The 16,374-nt window shown below is 56.6% G+C and overlaps 4 protein-coding genes across 4 annotated transcripts; 2 read left to right on the top strand and 2 right to left on the bottom strand.

The window, feature by feature from the left end:
• Window positions 1-3,204: 3,204 nt before the first annotated feature.
• Window positions 3,205-4,824, top strand: QBC33DRAFT_575740 (uncharacterized protein; the record flags this gene model as incomplete). The annotated part of the gene is made up of 1 exon (XM_060430852.1): window positions 3,205-4,824. The coding sequence occupies one exon, from the start codon at window positions 3,205-3,207 to the stop codon at window positions 4,822-4,824; it is 1,620 nt and encodes a 539-aa protein (XP_060288228.1).
• A 1,155-nt stretch (window positions 4,825-5,979) lies between these two features.
• QBC33DRAFT_173082 (hexose transporter) lies at window positions 5,980-8,028 on the bottom strand. Its single transcript, XM_060422354.1, has 3 exons — window positions 7,609-8,028; window positions 6,585-7,518; window positions 5,980-6,528 (listed from the first exon to the last, which is right to left on the bottom strand). Exons 1-3 carry the CDS (start codon window positions 8,009-8,011, stop codon window positions 6,258-6,260), a joined length of 1,608 nt encoding a protein of 535 aa, XP_060288227.1. The 5' UTR covers window positions 8,012-8,028; the 3' UTR covers window positions 5,980-6,257.
• Window positions 8,029-12,855: 4,827 nt separating this feature from the next.
• Window positions 12,856-14,594, top strand: QBC33DRAFT_555175 (nagb/rpia/CoA transferase-like protein; the record flags this gene model as incomplete). The annotated part of the gene is made up of 2 exons (XM_060429606.1): window positions 12,856-12,977; window positions 13,040-14,594. 2 exons carry the CDS (start codon window positions 12,856-12,858, stop codon window positions 14,592-14,594), a joined length of 1,677 nt encoding a protein of 558 aa, XP_060288226.1.
• A 950-nt stretch (window positions 14,595-15,544) lies between these two features.
• Window positions 15,545-16,196, bottom strand: QBC33DRAFT_172994 (uncharacterized protein). Its single transcript, XM_060422352.1, has one exon. It carries the CDS (start codon window positions 16,101-16,103, stop codon window positions 15,627-15,629), a length of 477 nt encoding a protein of 158 aa, XP_060288225.1. The 5' UTR covers window positions 16,104-16,196; the 3' UTR covers window positions 15,545-15,626.
• Window positions 16,197-16,374: the final 178 nt, after the last annotated feature.

Genomic DNA, 16,374 nt, shown 5'->3' with positions numbered 1-16,374 from the left:
CGTCAACCAATCTACGGTGCTGCCAAGAACGTGCCCAGTGTCTGGATCTGTCTTCGGGTGGCGGTGGATGATAAGAGCCGGGTTTCCCATCCCGGTCTCTATAAGTAAGCCGTATCAGCTATTCTAAACAGCCACCCCTCCTCCTCCCTCCTCCGTGTTCAAATTTCTGATATCGGGTTTAGATACTAGCTGTGCCGGTAACCCGGCTGCTGTGTTTGGGCAGCAAGTGCCGCGTAGCTCGTTTGTTCCTGCCATCTCGCAACGCACGATAATTGGGCGCACCCCCTTTGCTACGACGGGCACGGCTCGGGTTGATGCCGACTTTCATGGAGACGCAAGCAGCGAATATATACGATATTTCCTTGCTCATCTAGCTCATAGACCTGGCGAATGAGCCAACTGGCGGCTATTAACGGCGCGGGGTGGACCAGGTTTGGGGAGAGCTGTTGAGAGATCTCGCAAACGGCTCATCTTAGGCATATATTATAGCCGAGAACATCCCGTCCCGCAGATCTAAAATTTCAAGTCCGATACGGGGCTAGGGACTATGGGGATGAAGCGGCCTTTCAAAAACTGGCAGCTTATGCTACGGAGAGCAGACGTAAGGCCCCATGCCGAGAAAACCCAATAGACGATGACCAGATAGATGATTGCAAATAACTGATTGGGACAAGGTCCGCACGCAGTATGTGCTGCTCGATGGCGGTGCATGATTCACGATGCAAAGGGCTATTACATACCAGCAAAAAAGTGCCGTACCCCCCTGGCGACGGCTCTTATGTCCCCCCACGCTGTCAGTAACATGGCCAGGTCAAGCTGACGTTGCCTGCTAAAACTTGTTAGACACCCGGGAGCCCAAAAGCGAGCAAACCGGAAGACGACATGGACCACGAGCCCACGAGCCCACGACTCCAACTCCCCGTCCTCCCTCGGTCATCTTCAATTCGATGGCCAGACCCCCCAAGCGACTCAGCCCAAGCAGGCCATCGGCCCATTCTCCCTCGCCCAACTACGCCACGGAGTTCACGATAGCCCCGAGTCCAGTCCCGGGGTACCCGGTGGTTCTCCTACGGTGAGAAGCGTTCCTGCGAGAACGCCACGAACCCACTTGCCCACTGCAGATCTGCATCGTGGGCCGCTGGCCGTTCATGTGGTCGACGTCTCTGCCGGGAGCGTTCTCTAGTTTTCCTCAGAGTTTGGAACTCCTCACCCATTCCCAGCCCCAACCTGACACATCGTGAACCATCGTGAGTGTAGGGTAGGTAGTCAAAGACGTAGTTTGATTACCATCGTAGCGTCGGGTTTCTCCAAAAACGTTTCACCCTCCTTTTGAGGATGTACAGTACCATTGTATAGCATCAGGTCACTGCCCTGCACCGCCTCTCTCTATATGATGAGACCTCAACGGGCTATGTGTCACCTGCCGTTATATGCTTGTTACCCAGGAGCCTCTCGTCATTGGCTAGCCCCGAGCGATGAGGAATGTCTCGGCCTAGATCTTACTTGCATTTCGCCGCCGCTAGACTAGGTAGGGTTTCGTCTGTGCGGCTTGGTTTGGCGTCACGACCACGTATGGTCTTCTCCGTCCTTTTGCCATCGTGTCGTCCCATTTTCCAATTATCGTGAAACTCAGTCAACTCAGCAAAAAGATCGTGACGACTGGAGTGGAGTTGAAATGATGCAGTGGGCCGTGCATAACATTCCGGGACTAACGAGACGCGAGGATGCCCATTTCTTGTTCGGCGCCCATTTCGAATTTCGAAGTCGCAACAAGACGGAGCCGAATGATCTTGTGCCGGTCTGGTTGGGTTCTTTGTTACCAGCAACCGCAGTGCATGTTAGAAACTCGAAATGGCATAAATTGAAGCAGTTGGACTTGCGTCCTGAGTGGGAATATATACCATATAGCAGCACCTTGAAGGCAGCACCAACGTCCCGTCTGGTAGATGTCTCATTTCCGCACCATCCATCAAGATTGCTTCTTGGCTTGACCAGGGTCTCGAGGCACTAGCAAGGTGAAAGGGTCACCATCAGCAGCGGGTCTTACGGCCCGGCGAGACCTCTCTCGGCATTGAAACATGCCTGGGGGGGCTGGACGCTAGCAATGGCGCCCAACAACAGGGTTTTGCTCTTCTCTCTCTCTCTCTGAGAGGATCTGGACTCTGGACAGGGAGAGAGGGAAGAAAACAGGTCCCGGCTCCCATCACAGCCGGCAACTTGAGATGATGGAGATGACGTAAAACCGGGCTGGTCTTTCGCCTCTCCAAGTCTCCCTGTTCCTTGCTCGCACGGCACCAGCCCCCTCCCACCCTTGCCGAGACATCTGACGAGCTCAACAGTCTCCTGGCCAGCATTTGCCATAGTGGAAGATGATAACTCCACCGAGATGCAGGCAGTTGAATGCAACTATCAATGGCACATCCCAGGCAGCACCTCCCATCGCCGCCTAGCCCTTATCAGAGCTAAGAGCTGCCAACCCTAGGAGGCACCACTAGCCCCGGTAATAGGAATTGAGATCGAGAGATAAGACCCAGAGAGCGTGGCTAGATCGTTTGGCTATCAGCCCTACAAAGGGACCTAGCCTACCTTGTGTGGGCTGGTCATGGTCATGGTCATGGTCATGATTTCTTCAGTTGAGCCAAGTGATTGGGAGAGCGTGATGACGATCGCCATGCCGCCCGGCATTAGTTGACGATCACACGATGGAATCAGGTCGAAGTGCATCTAGACTCGTGGGGGGAGATTCGTGGACAGAGCCACCAAGGGACGGAGAAGGGCCTTTTTTTTTTGTCAGCTTCACGATGTGGTCGGCTGCCAGAATGCTCCCCCTCATTTGCGTGCGAACGGGTGATTCGAGGGGGGAAAGAGGGGGAAGGGGAGGCCAGGATTGTGTTTCTCACGATGCTTGCTCGACGATGTGTACCACAGGGAGGGAGGTGTGGGCAGGTTGATGTTCATGCCAATGACATAGGAACGCTGGCCACGAGCCGCCCAGGAATTCAACTCCAAACACAAAACCGCCGATCGAATCCCAGATATGGATGGCCTTAAATTCCACCCTCCCCGTCACCTTTCCAGGCTCGTGGTCCTCGATTCACGATGGCACTGCCTCCTATATTCACAGCCGTCGGCACCTGTGGCCACCACAGGGACCACGGGAAATTCACCGTGAGCCCGAACAACAACGACAACAACAACAACAAGATGAAGCGACCAAAGAAACGACTCGACTCGATGGAGTGGTTCCGCATCACCGTCCACAATGGAGTCATCACCCGGCACCGGTACCTGATCAAGCTCTGCAAGGCTCTGATGATGTACGGCGCCCCCACGCACCGGCTGGAGGAGTACATGGCGACGTCGTCGCGGGTACTCGAGATCAACGGCCAGTTCCTATACATGCCCAACTGCATGATCGTCAGCTTTGACGACCCCGTCACGCACACGGCCGAGGTGAAGCTCGTCCGCGTGCGCGAGGGCATCGACCTGGGCCGCCTGCGCGACGTGTACAACATCTACAAGGGCGTCATCCACTGCGTCATCAACGCCGACGAGGCCCTCGCCCAGATAGAGGAGGTGATGCGGCGCGACAATATGTACGCCCGGTGGATGCGGGTGCCCGTCTACGGGCTCGCGTCGGCCTGCGTGGCCCCCTTCGCCTTCCAGGGCCGCTTCATCGACCTCCCGCTCGCCTTCGTGCTCGGCTGCATCACGGGCCTGCTGCAGCTCGTCGTGGCGCCCAGCAACAAGCTGTACGCCAACGTGTTCGAGGTCAGCGCCGCCGTCGTGACCTCCTTCCTGGCGCGGGCCTTTGGCTCCGTCCGCGGCGGCAAGCTCTTCTGCTTCAGCGCCCTGTCGCAGAGCAGCATCGCCCTCATCCTGCCGGGCTACATGGTGCTCTGCGGCAGCCTCGAGCTGCAGTCGCAGAACCTCGCCGCCGGCTCCATCCGCATCATCCACGCCCTCATCTACACCCTCTTCCTCGGCTGCGGCATCACCATCGGCTCCTCCCTCTACGGCATGCTGGACCACGAGGCCACGAGCGCCACCACATGCCACGAGCCGCTGCCGCGGCCCTGGCCCGCCGTCTTCGTCTCGGGCTTTGCCGTCTGCCTGTGCGTCATCAACCAGGCCCGCTGGCCCCAGACCCCCGTCATGGTGGTCATGGCCGTCGCCGGCTACGTCGTCAACAACTCCACCAGCAACTTCCTCGAGGGCAACAACCAGATCATCTCCAGCCTCTTCGGCGCCCTCACCGTCGGCATCCTCGCCAACCTCTACTCCCGCACCGGCCACACCTGCCAGCACGCCTGGCTCGACGTCCTGGACTGGTGGGCCCTGCGCGCCCGCCCGCGCCTCGCGGCCATCTTCCTGCGCCGCGGCCGCGCGACGACGACGAGTACCAAGTCCTCGGACCCCGAGGCCACGGCAGGGCAGAGCTCCGACTCGGAGTCGTCGTCGTCGTCGTCGTCGTCGTCGTCGCCGCCCGAGCCGCCCAAAAAGCGGGCGCGCAACGTGGGCTACAGCCTCGCGGCTGCGGCGATGCTGCCGGCGATCTGGGTGCAGGTCCCCTCGGGGATCGCGGCGGGCGGGTCGCTGCTGGCGGGGATCAAGGCGGCGAACGTGATCACGGGCAACGCGACGGTCAAGGCGACGGCGTCGGCGTTTGCCGGCAGCCAGGTCGTCGGCGTGCTCGACGGGACCACCTTCAACGTCCTGTTCAGCGTCATCCAGGTCGCCATCGGCCTGTCGGTCGGGCTGTTCCTCAGTGCGCTGATTGTGTACCCGCTTGGGAAGAGGAGCAATTCCTTGTTCAGCTTCTAGGGGCGGACGGGTGGGGGGGGGGGGGGTGTGTTCAGGAGTGGGATTCACAGATACGACATGTCAGGGTGGTGGGTGGTGGTCTACGATCCCCCGCCGGCGGTTGAGGAAGTTGGGCGAGGCAGGGAAGAGGAAGGATCGAAATGAGGCCGCCCCCTACTGCTACCCAGGACCAAAACACTTGTTGGCCTTGCCTTCGGGGACAATGAAAGAGAGGCCTAACAGCAGCATCATACTGATGGTACAATATCGGCTAGGATCAGTTCTGTTTAAAATGTGGATAACACAAGACTGGAAATATAAGAGACAAACAGAGGAGAAGACAAGGGAGGAGCAAGGGGGTTTTGGGACTGGATTATTTTGTTGTAATGGGTAGTATTCCTTCACTCGGCCTGCTTTTTTTTCTTGGTGTTGGGTTTCGCAAGGGACAGACAGAGCAAGGGAGAAAGGGCGTATTCAGGGGCAAGAGGCCAAAGCAGCCACGAAGGTAATGCGATATACTGTGTGATAAGATTGACAGCACAGATTTCGAATACTGTACCCGAGATTCCACGCGAAACCCGCAACTAGCCGCGTTTGAATTGAATTTGCTGAATCAGTGGTGACCCTCCTTTCCCCTTCCCCCCCCTCGGTTCTGCACCAGTGAGGAAGAGTGGGGAAAAGACGGAGCGTGATAGAAATTGACAACAGGCGGCGGAACCGAGGCTTCTCAACTCCGGGCTACGCCGCGTTAGCGCAACCAGATCTGATGGCGTGCATGCATCGCCTGTTACGGAGGATGCGCGTGCCCCAAAACGGCAGCACCGCGTGGAAAAGAAGCAACGCCACATCGCCGAATCGCAGGCACGAATTTCCGCTAGCGGGCTGGGCGCCGGCACCCTGAGTGGGCGCCAAGATGCCCCACGAGATTTTTTTCCGTCACCCTCCCCTTTTTTTGCTTGTCGGTTTTTTTTCGCGCCAGGTAAACTGCCGGTCGGCAGACACATGGAAGTTCGGGTACTGCCGGCCACCGTTAAGTGGACACTCTGAGTCTGGTGGTTAGTGTAGCGATTAGGGTGTGCCAACAACGGACCAGTGGCCAAGATAAGATATCATGAGTTGGGACAAGGTAATGGACAAAATGGATGAAAGGATATTTTAGAGCTGGACCAGACAGATCGCCAACAGGGCAACTGACCAAGACGCAACAATGGTATCATATAATATAGGGTTATGTTTAAATAATAATAAAAAAGGAGCAGAAGCAAAGGAGAGGACACAACAGGAAGCCTCAATGCCAGCCCGTATTATTAGTCTCCAACCGCCATCTACCAGACTCGAAGCTTGATTGCATGCGCACCAGGAGCTGGTTGTCCCCCTATCCGTACGTACAATTTCAACAAGACACGCCAAAACACGCCCGGGATGCAACGCAAAACAGCCGCGAGTCGAGGTGTTTAAACACCGTTCTTCTCGCTGGCCATGTGGGCGGCCGTGATGTCCTCGTCGTGCTCGGCGGCGTGGATGTCCTTCTCGACCTGGTGCATGTCGATGTGGGCGATGGCATCGTCGCCGTCGAAGATGCGCGAGATCTCCTCGAGGGTGGGGCCCTTGGTCTCGACGTAGAAGAACCAGACGAAGACGAGCTCGACCGTGTCCCACAGGGTGTAGAACAACATGAAGTTCCAGTGCTGGGGAAGGGTGTCCCACGCAAGCTTGTTGGTTTGGCTGCATCAAAGGTTAGCAAGGGTTGATGGGATCTTGGGGCGACGAGTGCAACATACTTGCCGAGGGCCAGGATGGCCTGGACGGTGATGTTCATGATCATCATGCCCTTGGCGCGGAGGTGGAAGGGCAAGACCTCGAGAGCGTAGGCAACGAGCAGGCCGGAGAAGCCAATGTCGTAGAAGATACCGAAGATCCAGATGAAGACGAGCTGCGCGTAGCCGGCGCCGGCGTCGGTCTGGTGCGAGTTGTCATAGACGGCACCGGTGATGGTCCAGCAGACGAAAGAGCCAACCATGCCGAAGACGGAGATCAGGAAGAGGGGACGACGGCCGAACTTGTCGACCTGCATGGCGGCAATGATGGTGACAGTCAGATCGAGGATGGTCTTGCCAGTGGAGATGCCGAGCTTCTGGTTCTCCTCTGTGATACCGGCGCCCTCGTAGATGGAGTTCATGTAGTTGGAGAACAGAGCGTTACCAGAGTACTGGGAGATGACACCGAGGGAGATGATGATGGCCAACCTCCAGCGGTTACCCTTGGTGCGGAAGAAGTCCATGTAGGTGGTGGCCCTGTCGGACTCCTTCTCGATGCGGATGGTCTCCTTGATCTCCTGGAACTCGAACTGGACGGTAGCATTGTTGGCGTCGCCACCAGCGTGCCAGGTGGCAAGCACGTTGAGGGCCTCCTCGTGCCTGTCCTTGTTGACGAGGAAACGGGGGGACTCGGGGATGAACCAGATGAAGGTGAGCTGGATGAGGGAGGGGACGATCTGGATGAAGGTGATGGAACGCCACGACCAGTCGCTCTTGATGTTGGCAGTTCCCCATCCGATGCAGGACACGAGCAGGGCACCCAGGTTCCACAGGCAGTTGTAGATGGCCGTGACGGGACCACGGTGCTGAGGGTGGCAGATCTCAGTGAGGAGAAGGGGAGACGCCATTTGGGCGAGAGAGTTGCCGAAACCCAGGACGAAACGACCACCCAAGTACACTGCCGGAAGGTCAGCAAACGGCACACTTGGCCCGGGGTGAGATCAACCCCGCCCGCCGATCAGCGGGGGGGGGAAGACGGAGAACTTACTTCCGTAACCGTTGCAGAAAGCAGTCAAGCAGCCGCCGACGATCATGAAGGAGCAGCCGATCATGATGGCAATTCTCCGGCCGAAGTTATCGGCAATGTAGGGGGTGATGAAGAAGGAGATAATGGAACCGATGTTGAACATGTTGACCAAGATGCCGAGCTTGTTGGGGTCCTTGACATCGTCGCCGAAGTACAGCCCCCATTTCGTGATCTGCTGGGAGACGTTGACGAGCATACCATCGTAACCGGTGGTGGCCGAGGCGACCATCAAGACGAGGGCATACATGTAGAGCTTCCGCAGATGGGGCTCCTTGGTCCAGCTAACCTTCTCGAAGCGCGGGGCCTCAGCCTGGGCGACATCGACGTCCGCCTGGGCGCTCGAGATGCCAATGTTGGGCGCCATCGTAGATGATGTTTCACTGTTTCCGCTATTCCTCTCTCAAGGACACTTTGTTGCGATCGGGCCTCTCTTGCCTTGTGTGGTTGGAGGGGGAAGGAAGCTTGGTGAGGGGCGGTCGGACAAGGAAGAGGAATAAGAGAGAGGAAGCGATGTGGAACGGGTCTCTTGATATATATATATCAAGAACGCGGGATGGTAGGAGACAACTCCACTTCTCCGTGCTTGAAGGAGACGTTATTACCTGGGACCCAATGGGCCATCCATGGTGGAGTCTGGAGATGCTGGGGTTCGGCGTCGAACCCAGGAAGCTCCAGGAGAGCTGCCCCATTCCGGACCCCAGTCAAAGCGGGGGCCGTTGGACCAGGGGGGGGCCTTGTTCGAGCAGGGTCGCATCAGCCGGGTTTGCGGATAATAAAGAAGCAGGAGAAGGAGAAAAAAACTCCAAAATATTAGCAGATCTCGCTACTCGCTAGGGCCGCATGCGTGAGACGAGCAGCCGTGGTGGATCCAGACTACTATACGCAGGCAGGCTGGGCTATCTCCAAATAGAATACCTGGACACCATCATCTAGAGGGGTTTGATTCATACAACGGCACCAGTTCCGGAGTCCCCAGGTGCCCACGGCCTGGATAGGGCCGTCGAGGCACATGTCCAGTCTCCCGCGGCCGACGTGGCGAAAAGCAGGAACAATGCTGACGGACGTGCCCCTGTAAGCGAGGTGGTTCGCGCAGGCTTTGGGATTTCACCTCCGCCCATCTGGCTCCTGGCCGATGGAGCCACGGTGCCGTGGAGCATCTGATCCTCGGTGCGCCGCATGGAGCAAGCGGGAACAGGCTCCGGTGGGTCGCGGGCGCTATGGCTGTTGGCTACTCCTGATCAATCCTTTGGAATAGACTTGCGGGGACGTGGCGAAAAATACAGGGGCTAGATATCGTACTCTATGTACGGTATCTGTCATCGATGCGGAAAACGAGCGAGATGGAGCCGATCCGCCAATAACTAGATGGCCGCCGACACACCGGGGGCAGGGGGCAGTCGTCTGCAGCCTGGCGGGTGGGCGGCTCAGTGGCTCATTGCCAGTGAGCAAGACAGATCCAATCCAGCTGGCGGGCAATCGTGAAGGAATTGGGAGGATCCGAACTGACCAGTCACAAGTCTTGACGTGCTGGAATAGGGCCGGATGGGCAGGCCGGTTAAAAGGCACCTGTCTGGGGAACCGGCCAATAGGAAGGAGCAGGCGTCACCAGGGGCCTACCTATTTTAGAGGTGGGGTACTCACTGCAATGTACCGGCCCTACGAGATGCAGAGGACGAGGTGCTGTACCCAAGTACCCAGCCAAGGTCAGTGTTTGGCTCAGTTTAGAGGGGTGGTTAGTGGTCACTAACCCCCTGGCCGGTTAAATCAACGGGCTCAACCAGAACCTGGGGACCGACCATGGGGCCCCAATCTCCATCGTCTCAGATTTTCACACCAGCTGGCGGGGTCTCCGTGCGATGCAATACCTACATCGGTACACTAGAGCAATCTGGGGGAAGGGGGAACAGGAAGGAAGGGGAAATGGGGAAGGAAGAAGGGGGAAGGGGGATAAGTGTGGAGGAGGAAGCGAAGGGGCCAGAGAGTGAGTGCCTCAATCAGACTCGGGCCATTGAACTTGGTTCACCTGGGAGGAAGTCATCAAAAGGGTTAATTTCCAGCAACAAACGGCACGGCCTTCGAGTCCGCAGAGGGACCAATCCGGGGTCTCTCCGCCGGCCGTTGGTCTGGCCGCAATATCGCAGTTAATCAGTAGTCAATTGCTTCAGCCATGCATGTGGCATGCAGAAATCAACTCCGTGGGAAACGCCCACACATTAGGCACACTGGAGCAGTACCGCAGTACCTACATACAACGACGCACGTGCGGGGCAAGCAGAAGCGGGCCAGGCCGCTGGACCTTCCCCCAAAATCCTTCGAGACATACTCCCACATTAGGTGGATTGGGATTTATTCTTCACCTGACGAGTCGCAACAGCTTCCTAACACCAAACACCACCAGCCCGGAGTGTAGGGAAGCTATTCCGACGAGCACCCTAGTCTGGAGCAGGACCTGAGAACCAATTACAACGTCCGCCAGTCAGTCGCAGCGCCGACAATCTGACTACCATGTGAAAACATTTTTTTTCTTCTAAAAATGGTCCGCGAAAATTCTGGGTGGTTGATTCTGGGAGTTGATCGGCTTTTGGCGGCTGCTCGTCGAGATAGCTTCAGCGGGCGGGAAAGTAATAATTACCTACACTAAATAAATAAAATACAAAATAAATCAGAAAATATGACTAGCGGGAATGGGATGGACCCAGTGGGGGGTGCCTGGGATACAGGGGTTGGGTTCAGGCTAAATTGCAAAGCCGCCTCTTAACCGTCGCGTGGCATGGCTGCTTTAGCAAAACTAATCACAGTAGTGTCCATCCTGCGAAACGAACAATCAGATGAAAACGTTGGAAGGCGTTCATCGAACCTCAGTAGTCGTTCGGGTCTGTGCCAAAATCCTTCATCCCACATGAAGCCAGGAATCCGGCATCTCCAGACCCAACCCCAGTCGTCTGCTAGCGAGAGTTAGACCCGGGGTAATGGAACAGCTGTTGGTCTCGCGTCATTCGCTGGATAATAATGTTGACCCAAAGGGGTGGTCGAGCCCGGTTCTATCTATTAGCACTGTATCCGTACTACATAGAGTAGGAATGAATCTTATTGTCTGCGGGGACTGCGTCTGCGGGGGGACAGGAAGTCTGACCAGAATGCCACCCAACCCGGCCCACGGATGTGGGCAAAAGATGAAATACTTCGAGGTTTACTGCATAGGAAGTAGGTGTAACACGGCCGTGGATCCTTTAGCGTAACCTTATCCGTATTTGCTCCTCAGCTTGCTCGTGCTCACGAGCGAGAATGAGTATGAGCAAGACTGCTCTGCACTGTTGGCGGCGAACCGGGCCCACGCGCTGTGGTCCGGAATGCTTGGTGAGCCCACTTTGTCCGGGTCAAGTCGAGAGAGCACTCAAATGCATACACCAGTCACACAAGTTGGGCCTGCCAAGCACCTCCGCAGCCTGTAACATGATCCGTATAATCCTTCCAATATGTGGCAAAACACGCAGAGGCGAACTAACATGAACACACTCACCGCACACTCACAGACACACACGACACACACAACACACACACACACACACACACACACACTCTTAGACGCACGCACGCGCACATGCATGCGCGCGTGGTGCAAGCACAAACACGAAAACACAAGCTTCCCTCAAGCCCGGGAAAGCAAGCATCAGCAGCCGCTCCTTGCCAAATGGCGAAACAACCCTCCATATAAATGGAACAATATCTAACAGGCCAGACCCTTAGACTCCCCAAGCGCGGGCAGAGCTTGTTGGTTGTGTTGGCTGCTTCATCTCTCTCTCCACAGTTCAGTTGGGGCTTCGAGCAATTCTGCCTGAGCTTCGCAAATTGCGCGGGATGGCCCGGGGGGTTCTGGCCAGGAGAAGTGGCGATACCGCGGCTCTCTGTTGGTGGGTTACCCCAATCTAAAGTGCATGACCCCTTGATACTCTAGGCCACAGCTGCAGGAATGCTGCATTGCTACCAACAGTGTTACTGTCAGGTTTTTCGCTGGCATCTCGAACCCCTGGAGGACGCTTGCCAAGTACCAACATACCCCTTTTCTCGTCTACCACAATGTCAATGGCTCATGGACCATCCTGCCTGGCAAAGGACAAACCAACGACGTCCGGACTTTGGCCGTTAGCTAGTACCTGCCCTCGAGGCGCGAGGAACGACTGAATCCGTGATGCTGGCCGAATCCTTGACGTTGACTTGCACGATCGCAGTTTTACAGCAGGAGACCCAACACAGTTGGCTTCGCTCGATGATGCCTAACAAGTTCCCATGAGACCTCGGGCGCTGCCACCTACTACACAGGTGACTTGATCCCACTGGCCCCTTGAAAATTTGTTCAGTGGCTAACGTATTCAATCAACGAATCAGACCCATTGTCCGACCCAGACGACCGAGATGACTTCCCAGCAGCCAGAAAAGACTCGCGCAGACCGACCTGAACTTTGGCAGCATACTGGGCCATGGTTCTTCCAAGGCAAAGACCGTACATTCTCCGGCGGGTTCAAGGATACTTACTGAGACCTCTCACCCATAATATGGACCTCGTTGGCGCGTACTCCAAGGTCACGAAAAGGGACCCTGCGCACTAAAATATCGTGTTTTTGAGGTCTTCGATGTGTGGTTGAATAATTGGCTTCAACAGCGCCCCCCCCTTGGGAGATAATACAATCCCAAACCCTCTTTGACCAGCTTATAATTATCTGCTGCCTGTCTCGAGAGGCAGGTATGCCAGGCTTATCAGACAGGCATCCTCTATCTTCTAATTAGCTCTCTATTGTCGTCTCAAGAAACCTCCGTTGCATTGTGCCTCCACGGTATCTTGATGACATTCCTTCCCCTGACAGATTGGTTGCCCAACTCGGTCCATCCATTCTTTTCTGAAATATGCATATTTCACACAGTCGCAAATCCGACCAGTTCCCGTCTCCCGTCTCCCGTCTCCCGTCTCCCGGCCAGCTGTTGCCAGCTGATCCTTTGACCTCAATACCTCAACTCATGAACATAACGTCATTTCATTGTCAGCAGCTTTTTCCCATTTCGTGATTCAAGTCCAGCAACTTACACTCGATAAGCTGCTTTCTCTTCAGACAACCTATGATAAGCCACCAACTGTTCTCCCGCTTCATCGCTCTGTGAAACCTCCCACCTCGCCTTCTGTAATTTCCACTCTCTGTTTCCAGCTTCATCACCATGGCCACTGACAACAAGCCCCTCACCAAACGGTCCGTAGTCTCCTCCTTCATCTTCAAGTACGACAACGGGAAACCACTCGTCGCCCTCTTCCGCCGAAGCGACAAGGTCAACACATACCAGTAAGGCGTTTCCCAACCCTCATCCCCAGACTCTTTTCACCCAAATTAACGCCCTCCCCAAGACACCACCTAGCCCCCATCTCAGGCAGCATCGACAAAGAAGACGCCACCCCCCTCGCAGCAGCCTGGCGCGAGCTCCACGAGGAGACAACCCTGACCCCCTCATCCCTAGCCCTGCTGCGGCAGGGCAAGCCCTTCTTCTTCGCCGACTTGTCCGCCGGCCGGGAGTGGACCGTGCACCCATTCGCGTTCCTGCTCCTGGCCGGCGAGGACGCGATCCACACCGACTGGGAGCACGAGGGGTGGGGGTGGCACGACCCGCTCGAGGTCGAGGACTCGGACCAGTTTGGGGGCGTGCCGAGGCTGGCGGAGAGTCTGCGGCGGGTGTGGGTTGAGAGGGACCTCGGTGGGGATGCGGGCGGGGTGCTTGCGGCTGGGTTGGAGAGGTTGAGGGGCGATTATCAGAGTGGTGCGAGGGAGCTTGCTGGTGATGCGCTGCGGATCCTTCGCGATGTTATTGCCAAGTTGGATACGCGTGGGACGTCGGAGGCCTGGTGGGCGAGGGTCAGGTTTGCGGCGTGGCACGTCTGGAAGAACGGGAGAGAGAGCATGGGAGCTGCAATTATGAGCGTCCTGCTCTCAGCTCTGCGCAGCATCGAGGACACCCTGAAAGAGCACGGGATACGACCTGATTCGGAGGTGTCGACGGCGTGCAAGGACACCGTTCTAGAAGCCCTCGGGCGTCAGATCGCGGCGCGAGAGAAGGCTTCGTCGAGGCTGGTATCGCAAGCGCTGGCTGCATACCTAGAAGCTAACTTCTCGTCGAGGTTGGCATCGCAGGAGCCGATATCCATACTCACGCTGTCGGAGAGCTCCACCATCTCACACAGCCTCCGGCACCTGGTGGTGGAATCCGGCTTCTCCCTGGACCTGCGAGTCCTGGAATCCCGACCGCTCTTCGAAGGCGTCTCGCTGGCCGGATCCTTCGCCGACGACCTCGTCTCCGCTCGCGCGTCTCTCCAGGGGCAGGGCGGGGCCGAGCGAACCCGCAAAGTCAGCATCACCCTATATTCAGATGCCGCGGCCGTCCTGGCGTCTCGGGGGGTGGACGTCGTGCTGATCGGGGCCGACCGGATCGCATCGACGGGGGCGGTCAGCAACAAGACGGGCTCGCTGCCTGCTATACTCAGCGCGAGACACGTAACGGGCGGGAGGGGTGCTCCCGCCAAGGTCATCGTGCTCGGGGAGTCGGATAAGGTTGCGCCACCGGGAAGTCCCGAGGAACATGTCGTTGAGGAGAACGATCCGGCCCAGCTCGTGCGGGCTTGGAATGCCGACTACAATAGCTCGCGGGTGAGAAAGGGGGCGCAGGTGATCGCCAAATTACTCAAGGAACGGGAAACCCGCACGGAGACGGAGACGGAGAACCCCGAAGAGGGTGGCCCCGACAGCTCCGATGGGGTTGAGGTGGCTGTCCGCAATATCTTTTTTGAGTGGTGCCCGGGCGAACTTATTGATATCTACATGACCGAGTTTGGACAGTGGACAGCCAAGGACATAGCAGCTCACTCCGAACACCTGGGTGCCGAACAGGAGCGGCTGTTCTCTGACTTATAAGGACGCCAGGGGTGGCGGGGGAATCTACAGTCTAATTATGTTGTGTGTCGTGTGTGTGTTCAAGCTAATTCCCACACAATCTTGAGATTGGGGAAAATGCCAGGATCGGCTTTCATCATTGTGTGTCACATGGGAGGCCGCTCAACAGCACCGTCACCGAAAGCAAAGCAAACAGCAGCGAAGCCAATCTTGGTGTCGTTGTCCGTCTCGGTGAGCCGATATCCACCGTTCTCCTTCTCTCCGACCAACCCTACGTCCTCCGGCAGCGGCAACGGCAGCGGCAGTGGTCGCCAAACTAGGCACTCGTCATCATGTGGCAGTTTCAGGGCTCGACCCTCCCATAATCGCAGCTGGCGATCCGACATGTGTTGGTTCTCTGACTTGAAGGCAGTAGAGCGGTGACGGAATCAAATCACAACAAGTCACCAATCGGCATACTAGGAGAGAAGCCATGCCGACTCTCTTACCTTTATATATGTATTTACACAAGATCACTCTTCGACAACTGTTGTTCCACAATTATCTGATCGAGAAGCTCGGAGCTCGCTTGGCTGGATGGTGGAGGTACTGGCAAGTTGTACGATATTCCTGCCTGTCATTTCATTTCCACATGGCCAGAATATATCGCTCTATTTGCGAGATTCAGGTCCCTACGCTCCACGCGATTCTAGTTTCCCATTCGCAACTTGGATGAGAACGTCTTGTCTTTTGGTGACACCACATCAATTTTGCCATTCTATCCAATCTTGGCTCTACCACTCTATCCAACCTGGCTCTGCCCTTCTATCCAATTCTGGCCTAGCGTTCTATCCAACGAGCTTTACCATTCTATCCAGCCCTAAATATACCTGGTTTCAAAGATCTTAGTCCCTATGTTACACAACAACTTTCATCGTGGGGATATTCTTACCTGTTTCGTCGCTTCTCTCCTTTCGGGGTTGAGAGGAACGGAGGCAGTCGACGCTAGCCCGGCGTGTTGGCGGAGGTGACTCGAATCAGACGAGGAAGCCGACTACGGGAAGCGCGCGAGCCCTACTCCGAGTCGTAGCCGTGAGGACTCCTGTTGGCGTCCCACCACACCTTGGTGAGATACTTGAGCACCTCATACAGCACGTTCCCGACCATGGCGAGCTCGGGCTCACCGGCGCCGTCCCACGGAGACGGGTTCGAGAGGGCGTACCACACCACCTGCACCATGAACCGGGCGTAGTGGTCCACCGGTGTCCAGTCCCGCTTGTCCGGATCGGCCTCGGCGTATCGGTTCCCCTCGTTCGCGCTGAAGGCCCCCATGGCTTCGTTGAAGTCGGCTTCCGGCGCGTAGGTGTAGTCGGACAGGTAGTCCGCCCTGAACTCGCGGAAGAACGGGTCCACGCCGTCCGATTCGAGCCAGGCCTCGAGTTCCTCGGTGCTCTCGAAGTTGGTAAGCCTTCGGAGCCGCTCTAGGTCTTCTTCCCGCTCGCGGGCCGCCGGGTATGGCCGTGATGGTCGGAATGGGTTGTGACCGGACATTGTTCGTATCCGGTGCGAGGTGTCTGGTTGGGGGTGTTTCTCTGAAGGGCTTCGACTAGGGTAGTACTGTCGATCAGCTGTTGGGATTGATACTGTTGAGTGTTGCTGTTGCACTCAAGTCTTTGCTGCCGATCAGATGTCTGAGCCTGGAGAGTTGGGGAAGGCATCTCCGGCTGCGGGCTGTCATGTTTTATATGAAAATATCCCATCTTTGTGGTGAAGTCCTGTTGCGCCTTATCCCAGGAAAAGTGAATAGTAATACCAGACTGAG

This window comes from Phialemonium atrogriseum (genome assembly GCF_030411735.1).
Source record: "Phialemonium atrogriseum strain 8032-3 unplaced genomic scaffold QBC33scaffold_2, whole genome shotgun sequence".
NCBI classification, from domain to species: domain Eukaryota; kingdom Fungi; phylum Ascomycota; class Sordariomycetes; order Cephalothecales; family Cephalothecaceae; genus Phialemonium; species Phialemonium atrogriseum.
This window is presented reverse-complemented; position numbering and strand designations above follow the sequence as displayed.

Excerpts from the sequence above, each read along its gene's own strand:
- QBC33DRAFT_173082 (XM_060422354.1), bottom strand. The coding sequence starts at position 8,011 with ATGGCGCCCAACATTGGCATCTCGAGCGCCCAGGCGGACGTCGATGTC. Across the intron at positions 7,519-7,608 it reads TTTCTGCAACGGTTACGGAA|TGTACTTGGGTGGTCGTTTC; the intron begins GTAAGTTCTCCG and ends ACCTTCCGGCAG. Across the intron at positions 6,529-6,584 it reads GCCATCCTGGCCCTCGGCAA|CCAAACCAACAAGCTTGCGT; the intron begins GTATGTTGCACT and ends CCTTTGATGCAG.
- QBC33DRAFT_172994 (XM_060422352.1), bottom strand. The coding sequence starts at position 16,103 with ATGTCCGGTCACAACCCATTCCGACCATCACGGCCATACCCGGCGGCC.